Genomic DNA, 24,462 nt, shown 5'->3' with positions numbered 1-24,462 from the left:
TAATGGTCGCCCACTCGCTATTTGCCTTTCTTTGGTATCAGTATTTTCCCATTTTGCATGAATACCCAATACGGTTGTAGAAAAAGCTACAAAATACTCCCTAACGTCTCTAAAATTTGTTCCTCTTCTATTTTTTTTCTACAACGGACATTTTTACATTACTTGACAAGATTTCGTTAACAGACATCTAAAATAAACACAATAAATATTATTATAGAAATTGCTTCCATTTTGATCCAAAATCCAGGGATTTTGTGAACTTGAGAAAAAGGAAACAACAATTTCTTTCGACCTTCAATTAACAACCCTATTAACAATAAAACCGGACACAGAAATATTCGCATACAATCATTTTATGAACATTTGATTTCATATCAGTCAGCTGTTTGCATTTTTTCACGCCAAATGTATATGCGTACCGAATATTCAGATGCATATGCATATATGTGTGTATTTATTTATTTCATCTTCAGTTGGAGGATATTCACGCTTTTGCATACGAAGTATATGCGTGCCCTCCGGTGCGGTCCCTCACGATGAAATTAATTTTACAATATTCCATCTCGGCTCACATAAATTGTTTTTTGTGAATATATTTTGAAGGGTTGTTTAATTAATATCTGAAAATAGCATTTAACTCTTAATTTTTAGATTGAAATGCTTGAAGCTTCGGTTTGTTGCTCAATATCTTCCGTTCTATTTGCACCTCGACGGAGTTTAAACCGCTTATAGCGACGTTGTCCCCGCAATATATTCCTGTCTATCAGTAGAAGTTTCACTTCTCGTGCCGACTGCCACCACCTGAAGCGAAAAATTGAACCCGTAATCTAATTTATAATTATTAAATACTTTTCCTGATTTTTGTATTTTAGTAAAAAGGAAACTTGTACAATACAATACAATATATATACGTACATATATATTAGGAAAAGAGCTATTTCTACCCAATATATTTAGGTTTTCAGCGATGACAGATACATCATCATTCATCATTTCCAATAAAAATGTGTTATATTCGCAGCTTATTAAGTAACTCGGAATGCTTCATGATAGATGACTTATTGCCGTAATAATAATATAAAAGCCCAGAGCAAAAACAAAATGAATCTCACGGCGCGATGACCGAGCTTGTTAAGCGTCAACCACCCAGTTTTGCAGTCCCAGATTTGAATCCTCGTTTATTGCGGATGTTGGTGCCTCCTTCCTGTAATCTTATTACTCGCACACCATTAAGTGTAGAAACATTACCTTAGTAGGTAATGTGATATCACACCACTTTTTGAAAAAAGTTATATTGTAACGTCATAGCACAAACATTTTTTTTTGTCTAACCATGTAAACGATGTTGTTTTTTCTGCATCAATTAATAACACTCGGTACCCGATATAACCAGATATTACTTATGACAAAATGGATGTTTAGTAGTGATAATAACAATAATTGGCGCAATAATTCAATTGGGTCCGGGCCTTCAAGTTTGTTAGATCACTTTATTTCATGCTACGCTCTAGGAGCTAATGTGGTCAGCATTACGCTCGTTTGGGATTATCGTCGTGATTTTACAGTAGCAGTATAAATTCTTCTGCCACCAGTAGGATTCGATCCGCGACCTTCCGCTGCGGCTGCTAACCACTGGACTTAGAATAACTAGCGTGAAAATTATAGTAGCGGTAAGTAAGTACAACGAACAAGATTCATGAACGAAAAAAAAACAGCGGATTTCATATGCTGTAGTAGGATATTTCACCAGCAAAGAACGAGGAATCATAATTTTCGCGAAAAAGCTTCACTTTTTATTTCTTTCAATTTGCAAAAATGGTCAAATGTAGACAATAATTTATGGGTTTATAGGTTCGTTGCAAATTGAGATAATAAAAAAACAAGTCTTGCAAAAAGGTCGTTTATTAAAGCATGCCTATTAAAAATCGATTTTGTGGATATCTTCAATGAAAATTTAAAAAAAAAGATAAACATTTTGAAAAATTCCAATTATTTAATTGGAAAATAAATAAAAAAATTAAAAGTGGGTGTTGCCACCTCTGACCTTTTTGACTTCTTTAAGCCGGTTCGGCAATCTTTTCATGATGTGTTAGACATCTCATTGGAGAAAATTATGCCACTCTTCTACCACAGCAGTCTTCGGCTCTCCTAGGGAGGTAGGGGCTGGTACTGTAGCTCGAACACGTCTTTTGAGGTTGTCCAAATATGTTCAATTGAGTTACGATCAGGACTGCGTAACGCGCATGGTGAAGCTTGAATGCCGACCTCATTAAGGCACCCAGCGTCGGATCTTGCGGTATGGAAACGTGCCTTGTCTTGTCACACTGCCTCTATCGAACACAATAAGATCCGTACGTGACTCATAAGAGGTACTGGCTCCGGTAATCGTCTGACGGCATCTCATAACGTAGTACGATGTATACCGAGTGTACGAGCGATATGACATTGACGGTGGCCAGTGCCAGCTAAAGCCACTGCAGCTGCACTTATTACATTTAGTGGCATTATTTTGCAGTCAAAAACTATAAGTGAACACCATATCCTCAAATTAAACAATATTCGCAGACTATAGCAGAAAAGAACGGGAAAGGTTAATAAAGTCACAATACTACAACAAATACAATTTCTTTTAGACCAACACCATAGATATGTAACTTACAGAAGCCACCTGGACAAACAAGAGAGAAAGAAAAAAGGCAGAAGCAGATTTCCACGAAAACTTTCTGCCCTGTAACCCTTAAAGCCTTTCTTGCTATTCATAGGGACATAGGGACTAACTTAATGGGATAAATGTTCTTGGCGAGCAACATGCAAATTTTGACATTTTGCAACCGAAACGTTAATAGTGCCTCGGAAAGGGGCTGATCTCACGGCTACTACCTTTGCCTATCGCACACGGACTATAATTGGTTTCTGGAATTTGTGCACGCTCTTCAATAACGGTATCAAGAGTTCGCAGAATGCCCGCTTTTTCCAACTCGAGAGGGAATTCCAACGATATAAGTTGGACATTCTAGACCACGATCCTCTTTAAGTTCACCCAACTACTGGCCTATGCTGACGATATCGACATCATGGGAAGAACCACCCGAGACGTACAAACTGCCTTCATCCAGATCGAGCAGGCGGCACGAGATCTTGGGCTGCACATCAATGACGGCAAGAGAAAATATGTGGTGGTACCGTTAGCACCGAAGACGAATCAACTAACAACTTCAAACTGCACTGGTCAAACGGGAAGAATAAGGATAGGAGAATACAACTTTGAGACCGTTGACAATTTCTCCTACCTACGGTCGAAAATCACAACCGATAACAGCTACGATGAAGAAATCCGCCCACGGTTGTTGTCAGCCAACAGAGCCTATTTCGGCTTACAAAAACTTCTCCACTCGCAACGTCCTATCGTAGGGTCAAAGCTCTTACTGTACAAGACTATTGCCAGTCCTTATGTATTCCTCGGAAACTTGGGTTTTTAGCAAGAAAAATTGCGAACTCTTGGCCACGTTGGAAAGAAGAATCCTTCGAAGAATTTTTGGCCCCCTACATGAGGATGCACGATTCCGTAGCCTACACAATGACGAAATCTATGAACGATACCATGACCGTCCGGTTGTGGATAAAATCCGGCTCAATAGGTTACGGTGGGCGGGTCACTTAATCCGTATGGATGAGGATGATCCCACCCGGAAAGTCTATAAGGGCAATATCTATGGTAGAAAAAGAAGACGACGCAGACCCTGTCTAAGATGGAGCGATGGCGTAGGTCAGCACGCCAGACAGCTTTTAGAGATATCGAATTGGTGGACCCCGGCGCAAAACCGGGATGTCTGGAGTTCCTTATTAAGGTATGCCTAGACCTAATACCGGTTGTTGCGCCGTTGATGATGATGATTCTAGACTAAGCGAAGTAAGATAATGGGTTTCTGGAGAGTACTCCTCTACTCCTTTCGGCAATGTGCTTTGGTACTCGTTGGTAACAGACGCGAATCTACTGTCGGGTTTTCTTCTGGCTTTTACTGCAAGGTGCACCAAAAAGAACCTCCGAATCATAGTGGGAATTTTCACTGGTCATTGTCGGCTGAAATATCACCTAGGGAAGCTAGGGATATCTACGGACACTGCCTGCAGATTTTGTGAGGAGGAGGACGAAACCTCTTACACGTCCTGGGACAGTGTCCGGCACTTGTGCAAAGTAGGTCGAGACATCTGGGAGAACACTTAATACCAGATGCAAAGCTGAAAGATCTGGAAGTAGGGAACATACTAAAGTTCCTAACGGTTACAGGCCTGCTTGAGATACTATGATCAATAGGTACACTATAACCAGTAAAAGGGGCACAATTCAAGGACGCGGTGCGACTTTCCCTTAACAGAATAATACCGCAAGGTGCGTTCTTGACCTTCGTTCCTTGACCTGGAAGCCGATTTCTTTCAGACTTTTGATTAAAAGATTCCGGATCATGTTAAGCAGTATCACAAGCATGCAGTGCTATGCACCAGCGGAGACTTCTGGTAGTTCAGGGGAAGGTTCCTAAAGGTGATATTGTGATCTTGATGGGCGATCTGAATGCCAAGGCGGACTTTGATAATACCTTATTTGGACATGTGGTGTGAAAGCACGATCTTGGCGACGTGATTATAATGGTGGGGGCTTGTGGATTTCCGCAACTTCCACCGAGTCGCCTTTAGTGGTTCATTATTAGAGTACAAAGCTTGTCATAAGATCAGTTGGGTCTGAAATTGACCCACACTACGCAGCCAATCAGATTAACCGCCTTGCGAGCAGCAATTCAGGAGTTGTTTCTCCTAAATGTGCATAACAAAAGAGGTGTTGATAGCGACCTGAAAGCCTGACAATCGGCCCCGGAAAAAATAATTTAACAATCAAACAATTCAACAAAAATAATAACAATCAGATCAACCACCATGCGACCAGCAGTTCAGGAGTTGTTTCTCCTGAATGTGCATAACAAAAGAGGTGCTGACAGCGACCTGAAAGCCTCGGCCCTGGAAAAGCTATCTTGCTGATTGAAAATATCGGTAAGCATTTGGCCAACACCAAAAATCAAGGGAGCGGATCAATTTACGGAAGGATCGGCTGCGAGAGATGGTAGGTGCGACACGCTTGAATCCGGATACCGGTCAGGAAAGCAGAAGAAGCCGCAGAGCACAATGATTTGAAAAATGTATACCATATCGCAAGCAAGCTCTTTCACCAATCTTACAGGACGTTAACGGTTGGTCTCCCACCCACGATGAGGCGGGGTAATGTGTGCATACGGACTGTTCCTCTAAGCAAAAGAGAATCCATTTCGGTCATCAATGCACTCAAATCGAGAAGAGCTGCTGGCCTGCATGGTCTTCCCGGAACTACAGGTACTGTAGATCTATTATTTGCATCTGCACAGAAATCTTGGGAATCCGACACATTTCCCTGAGAGTAGGTGAGGGGGATGATCGTTAAGATTCCAAAAGAAAGCACCCGTTTTGAGTGTAACAATCCGAGGGGATTAACGTCCTCCCAGCCGTGGAGAAGATAATAGCTAAAATAATCCTGGAACGCTTAAATGATCAATTCGAAAGCGTGTCCGAAAGAGAGCAGGCTAGTTTTCGCTCCAAATGTTCCTACTTTGGCCGCATTGTCCTACGGATCATTTCGGCACAATGCGCGCAGTTTAGATCTTCGCTGCACCTGTTCTTCATCGATTTCGAGAACGCTTTCGACACCGTGAACCGGGAGTGTATCTAGAGTGTTCTACGCAGGAAGTGCATTCCGGAGAAACTGATACCTATTATTAGAGCGGCATATGATGGCTCAAAATGTCACGCGCTGCGCCGAGTTAAAATCTTGGATGATTGAATCCGGAATCCGCCAGGGTTGCATCTTGTTGCTGATATTATTTCTTCTTGCTATCGGTGATGTTCTCCATGCAGCCTTATCAGGATAACGTGGAAGGTTTCAATGGACCATGACATATTTCCTCATACAGTTCGACTACTCTGATGACATGGCCAAATGCAATTATCCCAACACCAATATCAAGTTTAAACGGTCTTCTTACCGTGTTGCTATGTGGAGAAGCACATGGAAAGTGAACCTCCCTCTCACTCGAAAGCTCCGAACCTTCGTCAACAGCTGTCTGCGTCGTATCATCCGAGTATGCTACCCTGCTACTATCAAAAACGAAGAACTATGTCGGCGTACAGGCCTGGCACCTGCGTGAGTTAAGGACTCATAAAAAAAACAGAAATAAAAATATCAACATATAGCGTCCGGACCATATCCAAGACCGCCCACATCATACAGACCATAAATAACCGAAAAAAGAATTTTTAAAGTTTTTTTTTTATAATTTGCAAGAAGTGGCCGGAAGCGAAGCGACAATGTCGTGCAGTGGAATCTATTTTCGTCAAAATGGTCAATGAATAGGTCGCCACATGGGCACCTGGCGCAAAACAGTAAAGAAGGAGTACATGCGTCTCGGGAAGCTAAGTAATGTCGCGAAAGTGTAGTAGGCACGCTAAGCCCATCAAGGGGTAAATTGCGACCATATATGTATGTAAAGAAGTCGAAATAGCAGAAGAAATATTTCTTACTCCCGTTTTTCCATTCGTATATAGCTAAATATACCAAATATTCCTTTTTATATCCAACCGTTCATATGAGTTTACTTCATATGATAATGACGTCATACACGCCTCGGATTGCGGTAAATTCTCGTCAAAAGCAAAATTTTAACGTCTTACAACTTTGTTCTTTAAAATTGTGTATTGTATTATTACTAATAATGGCACCAAAATTTTTACTTTTAGGATGAACTCAAGGGGTAAATTTCCAAAATATGAGATGCTATTATTTACTAGCATTTGGGAAGATATCGTAATGGGATGTATTTTGAAGCTTAGATTTTGTATAGGTGCACTATTGTAACTTTTTTTCAAATTTTTCGATTGGATAGGTTCTGAGAACGAGACCTATTACACTATTTGGCGCACACATTTTGAGACCTCACTTCCCTGTTTCACCTAATATCAGAAGTAAAGTCAGTTTAGAGAAAGTACCAATTAAGCAATTTACCTTCAAATTTACCTTTCGCATGTGTGAGAAGCCTGCCTTGAACTCGACAAAAAATGGCGCCACTTACAATATGTTAAGGGACTTACAGACCACGACAGCAGCATCAGCTGTTTCCGAATAAACCGCGTGTGACAGACAGGCTGACATACAGATAGACGGGTAGACAGGCATTGAATCACTTTTAATACGGTTTTGTTTCATACCAAGCTTTAACAACATAACACATTATATTTTCGTCATTGTAGAATAGAATCTAAACAATAAAACCCAGCTCCTTATGATATTTTAATGCTTTATTAAACGTTCTCGCTACTCAAAAGTAGCTAGAAATCGCCTTCAAATATTGGAAAATAATTTTATATGTAGTTTTCATATCTTTTACCGCACAAATATTCACATTCCAATAACCAGTGAATTTTTCCCCGTAGTGTCTTTATTTTACCTGCCTGGAATTCGACTTCTTTTAATTACTCACTGTATTATGCTAGTGCTGGTGTAAATTATTCACCATCACCATCATTATCAACGGCGCAACAGCCGGTATCCGGTCTAGGCTTGCCTTAATAAGGAACTCCAGACATCCCAGTTTTGCGCCGAGGTCAACCAATTTGATATCCCTAAAAGCTGCCTGGCGTCCTGACCTACGCCATCGCTCCATCTCAGGCAGGGTCTAGCCTCGTCTTTTTTTTCTACCATAGGACATTGCCCATTATAGACTTTCCAGGGTGGATCATCCTCATCCATTCGGATTAAGTGACCCGCCCACCGTAACCTATTGAGCCGGATTTTATCCACAACCGGACGGTCATGGTATCGTTCGTAGGATTTTGTCCTTTATGTAGGCTACGGAATCGTCCATCCTCATGTAGGGGGCCAACAACTCTTCGGAAGGATTCTTCTCTCGAACGCGGCCAAGAGTTCGCAATTCTTCTTGCTAAGAACCCAAGTCTCCGGGGAGCACATGAGGACTGGCAACATCATTGTCCTTGAACAGTAAGGGACTTTGACCCTATAGTGAGACATTGCGAGCGGAGACAGTCTTTGTAAGCTGAAATAGGCTCTGTTGGCTGACAACAACCGTGCGAGGATTTCATCATCGTAGCTGTTATCGGTTGTGATTTTCGACCCTAGATAGGAGAAATTAATCAACGATCTCAAAGTTGTATTCTCCTATCCTTATTCTTCCCGTTTGCACCAGTGCGGTTTGCATGTTGTTGGTTGATTGGTTTTTGATGCTAACGTTGCCACCATATATTTTCTCCTTGCCTTCACTGATGTGCAGCCCAAGATCTCACACCACCTGCTCGATCTGGATGAAGGCAGTTTGTACGTCTCGGACGGTTACTCCCACGATGTCGTTGGGTGGACTTAAAGAGGGTCGTACCTCTTGCATTTATCTCAGCATCATGAATCACATTTCCGAAGGCCAGGTTAAAGAGGACGCATGATAGCGCATCTCCTTGTCGTAGACCATTGTTGATGTTGAATGCTCTTGAGAGTGATCCTGCTGCTTTTATCTGCCCTCGCACATTGGTCAGGGTCAACCTAGTCACTCTTATCAGTTTTGTCGGGATACCGAATTCTCTCATGGTCATGTACAGTTTTATTCTGTTGCTGATTTGCCTGGGGTGAAGCCTCTTTGGTATGGGTCAATGATGTTCAGGGCGTATGGGGCTATCCGATGTAGCAAGATAACGGATAATATCTTATAGATGGTACTCAGCAACGTGATACCTCTACAATTGCTGCACTGTGTGAAATCTTCCTTTTTATGTAGGAGACAGATAATGCCTCGTTGCCAATCGTCAGGCATTGAATCGCTGTCCCATACCTTCAGCACAAGTTGATGAACCACTTGGTGGTCGACTCCATATTTAACTAATTCGGCTGTGATTCCATCGGCTTCTGACGACTTATGATTTTTAAGCCGATGAATTACACGACTGTTTCTCCTATACTTGGTGGTGGCAGTATTTGTCCGTCGTCTTGAGTTGGCTGGACCACGAACTCACCGATGTTCTGGTTGTTTAGTAGCTCTTCAAAGTACTCAACCTATCGCTCCAATATGCCCATTCTGTCGGAAATCAGATTTACCTCTTTGTCTTGGCAGGATGAACATCGAGGTGTATAAGACTTTATCCCGCTGACTTGTTGGTAAAACTTGCGTGCCTGGTGTGACTCCTGCCTGTACTTTTCTAGTTCACAGACTTTTTGGTTATTCCAGGCTTCCTTTTCCGTCTGTGGAGTCCTCTTCTCCGCTCGCCGTAGTTCGTGGTAAGTCTCTGCGCGTATCCGCGTCCTTTGAGAATGCAGCATTACTCGGTATGCAGGCATTCTTCCGTTCCGTAGGTAGCTTACATTCATCATCAAATCAGCCGGATCTTTGTGGTCGTATCAATGATAACGTTCTTCAGGTGGATGTGAAGATCATTTGTTGATAGTTCATGCTCCAGGATCTCTGCTCCATTTCACACTTATTGGTGTCGCGGAGGGCTGTGTTGTGGAATGGCTTCAGGGTTAACTCTCACCTGACTGTCAGAGGGGACTGTAGGTGGTGTCGTAATTCGAGCTCAGAGCACCATGCCAATGAGATAGTGGTCCGAGTCTATATTGGCCCCCCTATATGTTTTGACATTCATCAAGGCTAAGAGGTGACAGCGTTCAGTCAGCACGTGGTCAATTTGATTGAAAGTGGTCCCGTCTGCGGAGGCCGACGTATGTTTGTGAACCACTTTCCGGGCAAACCAGGTATTTTCAACTACCATTTCGTGCGACACTGCTCATTGGATAATGCGCAGTCCGTTATCATTGGTATTCCTATGTAAGCTATGGGGAGCCGACGTATCCCTTGAATACGGGCTCCGTCCCTACATAGCTGTTAAATCTCCAAGTATGATTTTGATATCATACTTGGGACAGGCTTTGAGGGCCCGCTCAACTGCCTCGTAGAAGGTATCCTTCTCCGTCTCTTCAGTTCTCCTCTGTAGGGGCAGTGATCGTTTATGAGGCTTATATTTCTAAATTTGCCTCGCAAACGCAGAGTGCATAGCCTTTTGCCTATATTACAGCAGATTTCATTTTTTGGCTGACTAAGAAGTCTTCTCCGAGCACATGGTTTACTGGATGGTCACTATAATATATGGTGTTGCAGATCTTCTCCAGGAAGCCGGTCCCTGTCCATCGCATCTCTTTCAACACTTTTAAATCAGCCTTATATTGGGACAGGCTACCGGAGAGCGCACGTTCCATGAGAAAATGCGCAAATCGTTAATGAGTTGTCATTGCCGGGTTCGTCGTTGTAAAATTCATCCTGTCCGAGGCTCCTTTCGTGGCTTCGTAACATCGGTTTTCCGTGTAGAGTTGTCAGCCTTACCCAACCTCCACCCTGGAGGTCCAGTTGTTACATTTTGCCCCGTTTTTAGGCGAGGGAGACTCGCCTTTATCCTTCTCTATCTGCAGTTTTTTATAAAGAAAGAACTCGCAATGATCACCACGTGGTGGTGGAGGTAGGATTTGGCAGTAGAGCTGTTGTTGTTGGTTCAGTAGGCGTGTTCCAGGTTTTATGCTCCATCGTGGATGCCAATCCATGTTCCGCCCTGGGATCTATAGTACCCTTTGACCTCACTTACTCAGGGGAAGGTAATGTCGTCGGATCATTGTATGTATCTATACACTTGCCAGAATAATTATTCGTACCCTTCAATGTTCAATTTTAAATTTAGTTTTAAAACAAGTCGGGAAACCGGAAGCTGGACGCTTCAGTTACGAAAGGTTTTGTGCATTTCTTAGTACGTAGCACGTAATATATGCATACACAATATTATGTGAGAATATCCACTTTCGGATGATATTGACTTTTATAGCCTTCAATTTGCAAAGAAGCGACAACTTTGACGTATTATAACTTTGTTAGCAATAGCATGATTTCCACCAAACTTAGTAACATCATGCTGTATGTTACACCCTATACTGTTGCAAAATTTCGTCGTCCTAGCGTGAACTTAAGGGGGGTTTTAGCCAATTATAAAAAATTATAGTAATATACTATTATTAACTTTCTTTGAACAGATATCGGTATGAAAGGTATTTCGGAGCCTAGGCACCATAGAGTGGCAGCCTCCTGATTTTTTCAGATTTTTCGGTTTGGTAGTTTCTGAGAATGGCCCCCTTAAAGAAATGATCACTTTCAACCCCCCGCACTCCCCACGTTTCCAAGAAAACTAAGACTGGCTTCGAAACCTTTAATTTGATACCCCACATGACTATATTTGATGAAAAAAAAATGTACACCCCCCTTTTGCATGTATTGGGACCCCCCCCCCCCCCTTAAATTCAACGTAACAGGATGTAACTCACTGTATGTGTGAGCGTTCACAGTTCCCACCTTTCTACCAAATTTGGTGTCAATCGCTATAACCGTCTCCGAGAAAAATGCATGTGATGGACAGACAGACAGACAGAGACAGACGGTAAACCGATTTTAATAAGGTTTGTGTTTACACAAAACCTTAAAAATGAATAAAATAGTTCTGTTTGTTTATCTAATACCTCCGTTTATCAGAATGTTTGCTTTCTTTTTGGTATGTTTTCTAAGCCCTACACCTTGGTAATATTTTTTTAAGCGGAAAATGCAGTCTGAAAACTTTTTATTACCAGAAAAATTATTCGTATATATACCCTTCGGGGGACTCTACGCTTATATTACAACGTGAAAGTGTATCAAAGTTGCATAGAATAACAAAACAGTACAAAATAGGTTTGAATTGAATTGATTTGACTTGCTGATAGTTTGTTCCGAACTGGTAGTCGTGATGAGTCCTAAGAAAAAAGCAAGTCGGGAGACCGGAAGCTGGGCGCTTCAGATATGAATAGTTTTGTTTGTTTCTTTTGTGAGTATATTTGAGTGTAGAACCCATTTGTACGTAGCCGGTTATGTCTATGCATTTAGCATGTAATATACTATTAATAACTTAATTTGAACAGATGTCGATATGGGAAGCATTTTGAAGCCTGGGCACTATATAGGGGCAGCTCCATGAATTTTTCCAGATTTTTCGTTTGGGTAGTTTCTGAGAATGGGTCCGTTATCCGATGGGTCCGAAATCATCACTTTCCACCCGTCGCACTCCCCGTCTTTTTGAACAACCTCAAAACTAAGACCGGTTTCGAAAAGTACTAATCGAGACCTTTCATTCGATACCCAACATGACTATATTCTGTGAATAAAATTTTTAGAAATAATAAACAAGTCGAAATTCGGAAGCTCGACCCTTCTTCTTGTGTATATAGTGCAGAACTATCCCATTTGTATGTAGCCCAAAATGTACACTGGCACATACACATATGAAAGCACATTTGAAGAAATTTATTTTTTGGACTAACTTTTAAATATTATTCAAAAATAAGTAACTAGCTTTTAACTTCAAATTTAAATAGTTTTGTAAATTTTTGTATTAAACTAGGCCTTAAATACACTTCAACGCAAATAACTACAAGTATTTGGTTTGGTGTAGATTTCGCTAAAGTTTGGAGAAAACTGAGATCTGTCTGATCCTACATTTCCCTAATGTTCACTCTCAGTCACGATCAAGTATGCGTACTGTAATTTTACATTTTATTTTTATAAATAATGCGTTGCATGCAAATCCACTGGATTTTCATGGGTTTCAGATCCGGATCGCCATTTTGGATTTTCTATTCTTTAAGCCACAAAATTAGCCCCTTGGAGGTATGTATAAAAACGCTAACCTGCCAAAAAATGGAGTTTTTACTCATTTTCTCACCCGATAGCCGAACATTTTTTCCTCTTATGACATGACAATAACACCAATAACCATCTAACTTATTCTTTTTTCATCTCAGAAAAACATGGCGAATTCCAATTTGGCGTTCCTGTGATCCATACAAAAATTACTATTTTTACAAAATACTAACTTTGTAAATAACATTGCTTGAAAACTCCCCAATAGTCAAATATAAATAAAAAAATTAAATTTTTCAATCAAGAATTCGAAAGCGCTGCACTTTTAAATAATGCGTTTATGCGAATCTTCTTCTTCTTTTTCTTCAGCCTTTGTCCCGTTCACCAGCGGGGTCGGCACGTCATGATCGGTTTCGCCATTTGGCTCTATCAAATGCCTGATCTGGGTGCAATCTCAAAGATTTTGAATCCCTATCCAGCGTATCAACCCACCGTCGTTTCGGCCGGCTTTTTGGTTGTTTACCATCGACTTCGCTGTTCAGACCAATCTTGGCAAGTGAATTCTCGTTAGCACGAATTGCGTGACCATACCATCGAAGACGCTTCTCTCGCAATTTTTCCACGATCGGTGCAACCCCATAACGATCGCGGATATCTTCATTTCCGATGTGATTAAAACGTGTCACGACACTAGTCCAACGTAACATCTTCGTCTCCATTACCACAAGGCGCCATTCATTGTCTTTTATAGTCGGCCAACAGTCAGAACCATAGAGGGCGACAGGACGGACGACATTGCGGTAAATTTTATATTTGAGACGTTCGTTGATACGTTGATCACAAAGAACACCAGTTGTGGAACGCAACTTCATCCACGTTGCGTTAACGTGTGAAGCAATTTCATAACGCAGTTCTCCATTGGCTGATAGCGTTGATCCGAGGTTTTTATTATAAATCGCTCAGTTCTGGGCAGATCACTGCCGCGGACAGTGATTGTACCTGTTTCATGAGGATCGGTCGTCACAAATTTTTGCTATCAAATGCTAGGAAAACATCAGCTGCATAAAGCAGTGTATAGAGCGCTGGACGTTGGATACACCCGTCATACTTCGAACTTTACTTTTCGGATCGTGCTAGAGCAATTGAACCCAGGGCGCGAGTTCTTCTGGCAATAAGTGCTGTCGTAAAGCAAACCAGATGAGTTCTTGTGGTACACGATCAAACGCTTTCTCTAGACCCAGAAAGACAATGTAAAGAGGGCGATGCTTCTCACGGTGTTTCTCTATGAGTAGCCGCGCAGCCTGTATTTCGTTAGGTCTGTAGTGACCGCGGCTACGCGACGTGAGCGGAATCGACTCTTCTTAATTAATTTGCTTAAATAATGCATTTAATAATGTGCAATTGCCCTAATGTTCGCCGCAGATTGCACATTATTGAATGCATTCGGGCGAATTGATCTTGACAAGAGGCGAATGATTTGCCACATCCGCACGGCGCATGCGCATGTTGCCGCAACATTGCCTAGAGAGAGTTGAAGGCTATGTAGCGGCAAATGAAGCGGTGCGGGAAGAACAAAGGAGGAAGCGAAGCGGTGCGAAAAAAAAACGGAAGGCAGAAGAAACGGGTAGTGCTTCGTTTTTGGGGGATTGGAATGGTTGGAAGTTTCGAATGTTAGTGGAAATTCGGGAAAAATTATCGTTCGTAGAAGACTAGAGTTTTGGAACAGAGAAGAAACGGGAGTGCTTTGTTTTTGGGGGACTGGAATGATTGGAAGTTTCGAACGTTGGCGGAAATTCGGGAAAAATTGTCGTTCGTAGAGGACTAGAGTTTTGGAACAGAGAAGAAACGAGAGTGCTTTGTTTTTTTTGGGAGACGGTATTTGTTGGAAGTTTCGAACGTTGGGGAGAAATTCCGGAAAAGTTGTTTTTCGTAGGAAACGACAGATTTTGAACAGCTAAGAAACGTGCGGATTCTAGCATAATATATTAATCGTTTCTGTAAGAATTTAAGCAATACGCCTGCTTGGTGCCAGGTGTTTCATATTTTGTTCGAGAAGGAATCGTCAAGTTATAATAAAAATTTTCATAGGATAATGATAACAACTTTCTTTGTACCAGAATCATCCTTCGAGCTCGGAGTAACGACCTGCGTAAGTTTTTTCTTTTATTTTTTTTTGGTTATCGGTAAAATTGTTTTTCCTTTTAGTTTTTTTTTTTCTCTTCCTTGAATTTGATTTAATTATTTTTTTGATTTTATTTTTGTTATTATTTATATTTATATATTTCCTTTTATTTTTTTTTTGAATGATAATACGAAATGATTTTTGAGTAACTCTGGCGTAATTTGAGAACTTCCTCCCTCATTTTTCCTCCGTCCACCCGCAGAACCTCTATCAGAAGGGACATCCTCCGTCGTGGATCTTCCCCTCCTTGATCGCGGCACTCGGGTCCAGAGACTTACGACTCCACGCGCGCGTCGAGCCGTTTTTTTCATTTTCCAATTTTAGTCCGCGTTCGGGTTGCTATTCGATAGGCCATCGCGAAGTCCCTATTAATGTCTATTTTGGAATCCGGTGCGGACCCACGCATCGGAATAGACACCTTGATTTATAGTAATGAAGCGTGAGGGATCAAAGCGCTCAAAGTACCCCCCCCCCACATTCCCGAGCCTGGCTAGCACAGAGGCGTGCAAGAACGTGTCGAGCGAGCACTTTGATGGAGCTTCAATCTTTGCGGGCGGACCTTCACGGTCAACTTTTTTTAGGTTTCTGGGATAGTGTGAAGATGAATCATTGAGAACGGAACGGCACAGCATATAGTCGACTACCTCCGTACTCCATCAAGGATTCATCTCACCCGTCACTTCATCCCTACGAAGAAGAAAGAATATTTAATTTTTTTCAAATGCTGAAACGAAGAGATAGTCGTTTCACATCAAGGTAGGGAAGGACACTCGTCAGTAGCTCGGACGGCAATACCTTTCAGCTTATAGCCGCAAAGGCCCGTAGATCCAGAGGCTTCTGGAAGGCAATCACCTACGAGACGTTAAATCTCAAGACAAACAGAACAAACGTTGCGCGCGGTCGAGCCGGTTTTTTATTTTCCAATTTTAGTTCGCGTTCGGGTTGCTATTCGATAGCCCGTCGCGAGGTCCCTATTAATGTCTATTTTGGAATCCGGTGCGGACCCATGCATCAGAATAGACACGTTGATTTGTAGTAATCAAGCGTGAGGGATCAAAGCGCTCAAAGAACCCCCCACATTCCCGAGCCTGACTAGCACAGAGGCGTGCAAGAACGTGTCGAGCGAGCACTTTGATGGAGCTTCAATCTTTACGGGCGGACCTTCACGGTCAACTTAGCCAATTTTTTTTTAGGTTTTTGGGATAGCTCTGCCCTCTAGGTCATTGTCGGCCACTTAGCATGATCGACCTGATCTTCCTATCCACTTTTACCATTACAAGTCGTTTTCGCAGTTTAAGACAAACTTGATTCACGGTTATTTCAATGATTTCGCGAATACGATTGTCAAAAATGCGATCTGACGGTAATTTGAACATTCTGCTGGATTACTTTTCTTTTTCTATTTGGAACAGCAGTATTTTCTTGCAAGTTAGATGGTGTTCATCCTTCCTGAATAACCCGACTAAAGAATTCACTGAGCCACAGTGTTGGGTCCTAGCTCTTCGCTTTCCAGAGCTCAGATGCCATGTCATCAGGTCGTGTGGCTTTCCCAGATTTCATTCGTTTTATTGCCTCCTCGACTTTCGACGCGCTGACAGGTGGAACTGGTCAATGATGTCAACCATTGTGGAAGGAGAGGACGAGCAAATTCTTCAGCTGAAATCTATCCGTTGCTGCGCGACGGTTGGTAAGCAAAGTACAGTTCTTGTCATTAACGAGACAGAAGTGTTCAATATCCTTTGTACGTTCGTTACGGCTTTTGGCAAGTCGATACAGATCTCTCTCGCCATCCCGAGTGTCCAGTTTATCGGAAAGATTTTTGTAATGGTCCGCTCGGGTGACAGCGACAGCTTTCCATGCTTCCCGGTTGGCATTCTTATAAATTTGCTAATTAGCAAGCATTTTATTATCGGGAAATTTGTGGTAGAGGCGTTTATTTTCACGGAATCTTATTTCAATGTCATAATTCCAAATCCAAGTATCTCGGTTGATGTACCGCTTACTCGGCTTGGGAACCCTGAGAGTTGCTGAGGTCGCTTTGTGAATCACGTCTTTCATTTGGTTCCACGATTCTTCCACATTCGTAATGGTCGGTAATCGTGTGAGTGAGATCGTTTCTTCTTTCATCCCAGCAAACCGCCACCATTGGATGCGCCGCGAGCCAGTGCGTTCCCCACGTTGTTTTTATCGCTGGCTTAATTCGCAGGACGGCAATCAACGGCCGAAGTTGAGGTGCGATGGTCCCATAGCGAACGGCGTTGCAATCAGTGGCAGTAGTAAAATGTCGGCGTCTTACGAGAATATAGTCGGTTTGCGTTTGACTGTTCCCATAATATAAAATGTCGGAAGATGAGACAATCGTTTGATGAACCATGTATTCATAAGTACAAGGTGATGGGTGTCAGCAAAATCGATTATACGCCCGCCACCCTCATTGCGCGATCTGAACCCCTTTCCGCCATGGCATCTGTTACCGTCTGCCTTTTGACCCAAATGACCATTACGGTCGCCGGCAATGATAATATAGTCGTCAGCAAGCACGTGCCAAGTTACCAGAACGCCTCTTTCTCAGCATCAGGTCGAGCTGTCTGTGGTGAAGAAGTGAATACTGCGATCAGCTGATATAATGGTGAGCTTCATCAGCCGATCATAAAATCTTTCGACTTCTTTAATGGCATCACGGAAACCCTCTGAGATGGCAATGTCAACACCATATTGTGTGTGTGGGTTACCAATATAGAGAAGTTTACGGGCATTTTTACCGCCTTCGCGTTCAATGTCGCAGCTTTTGGCACCAGACCATCGGGTTTCTTGCAGAGCGCAGATATGAATGCGCCTTTTCCAAAGGGCTCTTGCGAGTTGCTCCGTCTTTGCAGTTAGGGTACCAACATTTAGCGTGCAGACATGTATTTATTTTATTCGTTTTGTTTATACGAATATGTGCACCATTTAACTACAAAACAGAAGAAAGTTATTAGCTGGATTCAAATAATGTTTCTGACTAAACCAATGGTCACAATAAGCCATAATTTGTTGCTCTCTCACTCGGAGTAAGAGACCAAAAAAAGAAAATATTGAAGTGAATTTATATGTACATATGTCCGTGTATATGTCTATGTTTCATGTCAGGCTACTCATTTTAGTGTGATATTGATATTTAGTATTTTGGATTACAGTAGATTTACACGGAAAAGACAACTTTCAGCTAGTGCAACTATATTTGTAATAGGACGACCGTGATTAAAACTGGGGCTCTTATATCTCACAATATATTTTATATTATTGCAAATTTTTGTGACTCTTGGATGAACCTAAGGGGGTTTCTAGTCAACTTCCCAGAAACATGTTAATATACTGTTATGAAGTTAATTTGAACTTCCCCAGCAAGAAGGGGGTTCGGAAAACCTCAAGCGACCTCTGAATAAGACACTGAGTCCGGCAGTCTTGAGAAACGACCTGCCGGAGATCTGAAGTAGAATGGGCGACAGTAAAGCCTATGATCTGGAGGGCATACCGGCCCTCAAGCTTGTCCTGAAATATAAACCAGATATGTTCGCGGAGCTATTCGAAGCATGCATGATATCGGGGATTTTTCTGCATCATGGAACTGGCAGAAGCTACTATTTCTTCTTTTTCTTCAGCCTTTGTCCCGTTCAGAAGCTGGTACTACTACTCCTAAAGACCCACTAGTCTTTTAGACACTATGGGGGAAATGTTGGAGCGGGTAATCTACAATAGGTTACAGGTTTAACATTTTGCTGTTTAGTCTATTTCTTTTTTGTGGAATTTTGAATTGAATTGAATTGAATTTACATTTGCCAATTCTCACCTGTACCATGATTTAAGTTGCGCTTTTAGAATTAAGAAAACATTCGCAAGGTATGAAAGGGTCTGAAAAGTTAACTTTTTATATTTTTGCGTTAATCTTTACGAAAATTGCTTACCACAATAACGAGGAACATGATTAAACTTCCCTTCGTCCATATCATCGAAATTCCAAACTGATTTTCACGGAGTAAATGCAATCCTAATAATGACATCCCAATGATCCCGGAAGACACTATCGTTATCAAGGAGCACAGTAGGAAATCGGTCTGACAAAAAATTAAGAGGTAAAGTAATTTAATTTGAGTTTATGTAAATATGTTTATGCGGTCTTTACAATTCTTCCCGAATTTAGTCATATGTTTGGCATATCCTTGTGTATTTCTAAAGACAAGAAACAAAATTTACCTGCAGGGCATCTCTGTTATTCGGGTGCCTGTACCATAGCAGAAGAGACTGCCATAGACTATACCTAAAGTATTGAAAAATATTATGAAATGACATATATGGCAAGTCGAAATAGTAAATAAAAATAATAAAATATAGATATAGGTGGTAATGGTTGTAACGGTCTTTTTATATAAGTATTTATTAAAATGCATATTTCTATGTTCATGACAAATGCTAGTTTTTCCTGAAACTCTCTGGCTTAAAACATATGATTAAAAGGAATTATTATGTACGTGCTTTCATTTTCCCTAGGTAAAAAGATACCTTTTTAACGTTTTTGGAAAACAAATCCTTATTAAAATCGTCTCTCGGCCTAACCAATTAAAAGGTTTCACATGTACAGAATCGCAAAATTTTCGATTTTGAAACTGGCATGAATATCAGTGAAAAGTAGGGAACTTGTATTTTAAAATGCATAATGTGAAGCAGGTTTCAATTTCAGAGCCTACCCAATTAAAGTTCACAAAAATCGGATTAATTCTATTAATGAAAGGTGACCTTCCGCAAGAAACTGCTTCACGCAGCAGCGCTACCTCGTTGAATTGGCGCTCCACAAATTGTGCGCTCTACTATTGACGCATCAACGAAAGCATAAAAATTCAAAATCTATCTGCATTTCACATATTGTCCTCTGAGTGCTGGCGGTAATGGGAATAAAGATGTTAGCAATGGAAAGAAAGATGATGAGGGTGCCTTCGATAGCTTGGTGGTTTGATTAGCTGTAATGAAAACTCACTAGCTAAGATTGGTTTGAACATCGAAGGAGGACGTATTTTCAGCCCCAGATTTCATATGTATTCGCCATTGTGATTTTTTAAGGATTTTTCGGTTGGATAGATTCTGAGAGCGACACCTGTTACATTTTTTGAGACACCCATTTTGCCCTCACTTTCCTTAAATTCACCCGGTGACCAAAATATCAATTTTTGTTTTACACAAAACCTTAACAAGATACGGAGTGACAATTTGAGTCTCTCGAGGAATTTCATCAGTTACCATTCCTCTCTCGTCGATGTCCTAGTTTAGCAAGGATTTTAGGTATAAGATGCAAAAAAGGTTCCAAACAAGCCAATAAAGAAAAGAATGCCATTCAAAGATGGCATAAGGTGCAGTAAATTTATGCGAAAAAAAAAATCATAACTTTTCTAATAAAAAGGGCATTTCCACCACGCTTGCCAGTATTATGGGCTATGTAATGACCTTTTTGTTGCAAAATACCTTCTGGGATTAGCTAGAAAGGATTTCAGGTATGGAATGGAGGTATTTTTGACATAGACGTCATACGAGGATATCAAGGTGTTTTTTCTTTCCGAGAATGGATTCTGCCTTTAAATTTGCAATATTTCACCACCTGCCTACCTTAGTGTCAACATAAGAACTTTAACTTTAACTCTAATCGATATCTTCCATTTCTTATCTCACTTACCCATTTCGGAGAAAAAGAATCCTTTCTTTGCATGCATAGGAAGGCTCACTTAAACCCAACTCAAAATTATGACACTCCTTGCATGACAAGCGATTCATTCATTCATTCGTTAACACCAAATGTGGGATCGATGGTCACAATACTATAATTCACTGCAATTTGATTCATTCTTCATGATAATAACGACTGGACGTTTCAGCTATACGTTTTGTGTTTCCTTATCGCAGAAACTTCGAGGGCAGGACAGTCCCGCTTGTACATATATTAAAATTCAATTGAAGACTATTCTTCAAGAGCCAGTTTCACAAATAATTTGATCTGGAAAGTACTGACAATGAGACGCTTCTCACAAGTACTTCGAAATTATTAGCAAGTGTGAAGAAATTTACCTAAAAACAGGATAAAAAAGGGCTTGGGCAAAAGTGGAATTTTCTTATATACCACTTTAAAATTACAGTCATAACTATTGTCGTTAATTATGACGTCAGCATCTTATTGCATGACTTAAGAGACAGTAAATTCGCATGGAATTGAATAAGCTCGAGCTGCTATAATGTTGACATCAATAGCTGGATCCTCACGACACTTCCCAGTATTATGCACCACGCTAGGATGAACCTGAGGGGTGTTTTTCGGCCCATCTCAAAAATTTATAATATGCTATTATTACTTTAATTGGAGCAGATATCGATATGGGACATATTTTGAGACCTATGCTTCATTTAAATGCATGACCCTGTTTTTTCAGAATTGTGTTTTAGATAGTTTCTGAAAATGAGTTCTCGCTCACTTTAAGTGTGCACGTTTTGATTCCTTTTGACATACAATTCAGAAGTAATATCAGTTTCGGAAATTCTAATCGAGACGTTTCATTTGATACCTTAAATGATTATTTTCGCTGAAACAAATTTTTTTCCTTACATGTAGGAGAAGTTCCACTTAAAATTCCACGTAAATTTATATCACTCACTGTATGCCTGGTTCTTCGTAGTTTCTATAAGTCCACCAAATTTCGTTCGAATCAATGTGGTGGTTTTAGAGAAAGTGCGTGTGACGGTCAGACATATAAACTGTAAAAATTTGTGTCACACAAAATCAAATTGTCAACCCAAATTCGTTTTCATTTTTTTTTTTTGCCCAAAACCGACCAACCTTTAAATCCCGATACGCTTAATCCTATTTTATATCATATCATATTTTAACCGAAAATGTCACAATGGTATGTACGTCCATACCCATTCAAGCTTGCAAATAAATGCATTTTGCTTAAAGGGTAACACCACTGTGGAATTTTCCAGGAATCGATTATTAAGGTTGTGTATTACACAAAACCTAAAAAATCGGTTCATTGACTGTCTGTTTGTCTGTCTGCCACACGCACTTTTCTCCAAAACGGCTAAACCGAACCGAAATTTGGTGGACATATGGGAACTATGAAATCCCACGCATGTGCGCTTAGACGAAATGTAGGCAGCAAAATATGTCCCATTACGATATCTTTTCAAATAAATTTACTAATAGTATATTACCAACTTTTAGAAATTGACTAAAAAACCCTTAAATTTATCCTAAGACTATTGTAAATCTGACCATTTACGCCAAAGTTATAGCAGTTCAAACTAAACAATTTCGCGCGAATTGACTGCTTCTAAAGCCGTGCAAATAAGATGCTGAGGTCTTAATTAACGGGAATAATTAACATTCGAGTGAAATATTAAAATTCTATTCATGACGAATCTACTTCTCCCCAGCCCTTTTTAAGGTTTTGTGTAAAACAAAACCTTATTAAAATAGGTTTACTGTCTGTCTGTTGCACGCATTTTTCTCGGAAACGGTTGTGGCAATTGACACCAAATTTGGTATAGAGGTGGGACTTGTAAACCCTCATGCATAAAGTGAGTTACATCCTTTTACGTCAAGTTTAAGGAAAAAGGGGGTGTACATTTTTTTGGAATATCCAATTAAAGGTCTCGGTTGGTATTTTTTGAAGCCGGTCTTAGTTTTGACATTTGCTGGGAAGGTAGGGATTGAAAGTGATAATTTTTTAAGGGCGCCATTCTCAGAAACTATCGAACCAAAAAATCTGAAAAAAATCAGGAGGCTGCCATTATATGGTGCCTGGGCTTCGAAATACCTTCCTTACCGATATCTGTTCAGATAAAGTTAATAATAGTATATTAATATAATTTTTAGTAATTGGTGGTAAAACCCACCTTAGGTTCATCCTAGCACCACGAAATTGCGGAGATGTAGGCTATAATCTAATGCATGGTCTTACCAAGTTTGGTGGAAATCGCACTATTACTAACAAAGTTATAATACGTCAAAGCTGTTGCTTCTTTGCAAATTCAAGACTGTGGATGTCAATATCACCGGAAAGTGGATACTCTCACAAAATATATGCATATATTACGTGCTACGTACTAAGAAATACGCAAAACCTCTGCGTCCAGCTTCCAGTTTCCCGATTTGTTTATATCTGATGTAAGTTAAATTCTTGGATTTGCTAATAATATTAAACTCAGAGTATGATGCGTAGAAGGTTGACTATTATCAATACAGGGCTTTTGATCAAATGATTTATTTGAATCGCTTTCTAAAAAATACAAGCCAATAGAATTTTGAACTATGTGACACGGAACTGTCAGGCACTCATCGCTCCTCACATCCTCTTCTTTTTCTTCGGCCTTTGCCCCGTTTACAAGCGGGGTCGGCTCATCGTGATCGGTTTTAGCCATTTTATTTTATCAAGTGCCTTACTTGGATGTAATCGCAAGGCTTTTCAATCCCCATCTGACGTATCAACCCACCGTTGTTTCGGCCGGCCTTTTGGTCACTTACCATACACTTCGATGTTCAGACCAATCTTGGCAAGTGAATTCTCGTTAGCGCGAATTACGTGACCATACCATCGAAGACGCCTCCCTAGCAGTTTTTCAACGATCGGTTCAACCCTATATCGATCGCAGATATCCTCATTTCGGATGTGATCAAAACGTGTCACGCCACTAGAACAACGCAACATCTTGGTCTCCATTACAGCAAGACGCCATTCATTGTCTTTTAAAGTCGGCCAACACTCGAAACCATAGCGAGTAACAGGACGGACGACATTGCGTTAAATTTTAGATTTGAGACGTTCGCTGATACATCGATCACAAAAAACACCAGTTATGGAAAGCCACTTCATCCAGGTTGCGTTAAAACATAAACCAATTTCATTACCCAGTTCTCCATTGGCTGATAGCATTGACCCGAGAATCGTCCAGTTCTGGGCAGATCACTACCGCTAACAGAAGTAAGTATCTCAAGTCAATGCTACCAACCAATGGAGCACTGTGTTATACTCCTCATATAGTGAAACACAAAACCTTTTATACCTGAAGCGTCAAGCTTCCGGTTTCCCGACTTGTTTTTTATTGGCTAAAAAAATAATTTGAACTCTGAAGAATATGAGACAATAAGGGAAACTTCGGAAAAAATTATTTTTCGATAGAATTTTATTTATTTTTCATTATTTACAGACTAAGTTACTGCCTGATTCCATGATGCATGAACTTCCAGCCAATTTTCAAAGAGTATATTAAATTTCATGAATCAGACGTTGAAAATAAGAGTTATTTTCAGGCCTAGATAACAGACAGGGACCTCTTGATTTTTTTAGATTTTTCGTTTGGGTTGTTTCTGGGAATGGCACCGCGTAATAAGTGATCATTTTGGAGCCCTACCAACCCTCCTTCCTTACAACTGATTCGCTTCGAAATCAGATGCGATCAGCATTGCGCTTACGTTTTTAA

At 40.7% G+C, this 24,462-nt stretch overlaps 1 protein-coding gene across 2 annotated transcripts in view; it reads right to left on the bottom strand.

Moving 5' to 3' along the window:
• Positions 1–337: 337 nt before the first annotated feature.
• Positions 338–24,462, bottom strand: part of LOC119647096 (E3 ubiquitin-protein ligase MARCHF2-like) — a 56,989-nt gene continuing 32,864 nt past the window's right edge. The window contains exons 4-7 of one of the 2 annotated variants that reach the window (XM_038047866.1): positions 19,198–19,261; positions 18,909–19,058; positions 18,794–18,855; positions 338–801 (exon numbers count right to left, since the gene is read on the bottom strand). In XM_038047866.1, the coding sequence (XP_037903794.1) occupies positions 648–801; positions 18,794–18,855; positions 18,909–19,058; positions 19,198–19,261 (430 nt within the window). In that variant the 3' untranslated portion in view covers positions 338–647. The remainder of the gene's footprint in view (positions 802–18,793; positions 18,856–18,908; positions 19,059–19,197; positions 19,262–24,462) is intronic. The other variant, XM_038047867.1, reaches the window with a different exon arrangement.

This window comes from Hermetia illucens, chromosome 1 (assembly GCF_905115235.1).
Source record: "Hermetia illucens chromosome 1, iHerIll2.2.curated.20191125, whole genome shotgun sequence".
NCBI lineage: Eukaryota > Metazoa > Arthropoda > Insecta > Diptera > Stratiomyidae > Hermetia > Hermetia illucens.
The sequence above is the reverse complement of the archived record's forward strand: the minus strand, read 5'-3'. Positions and strand labels throughout refer to the sequence as shown.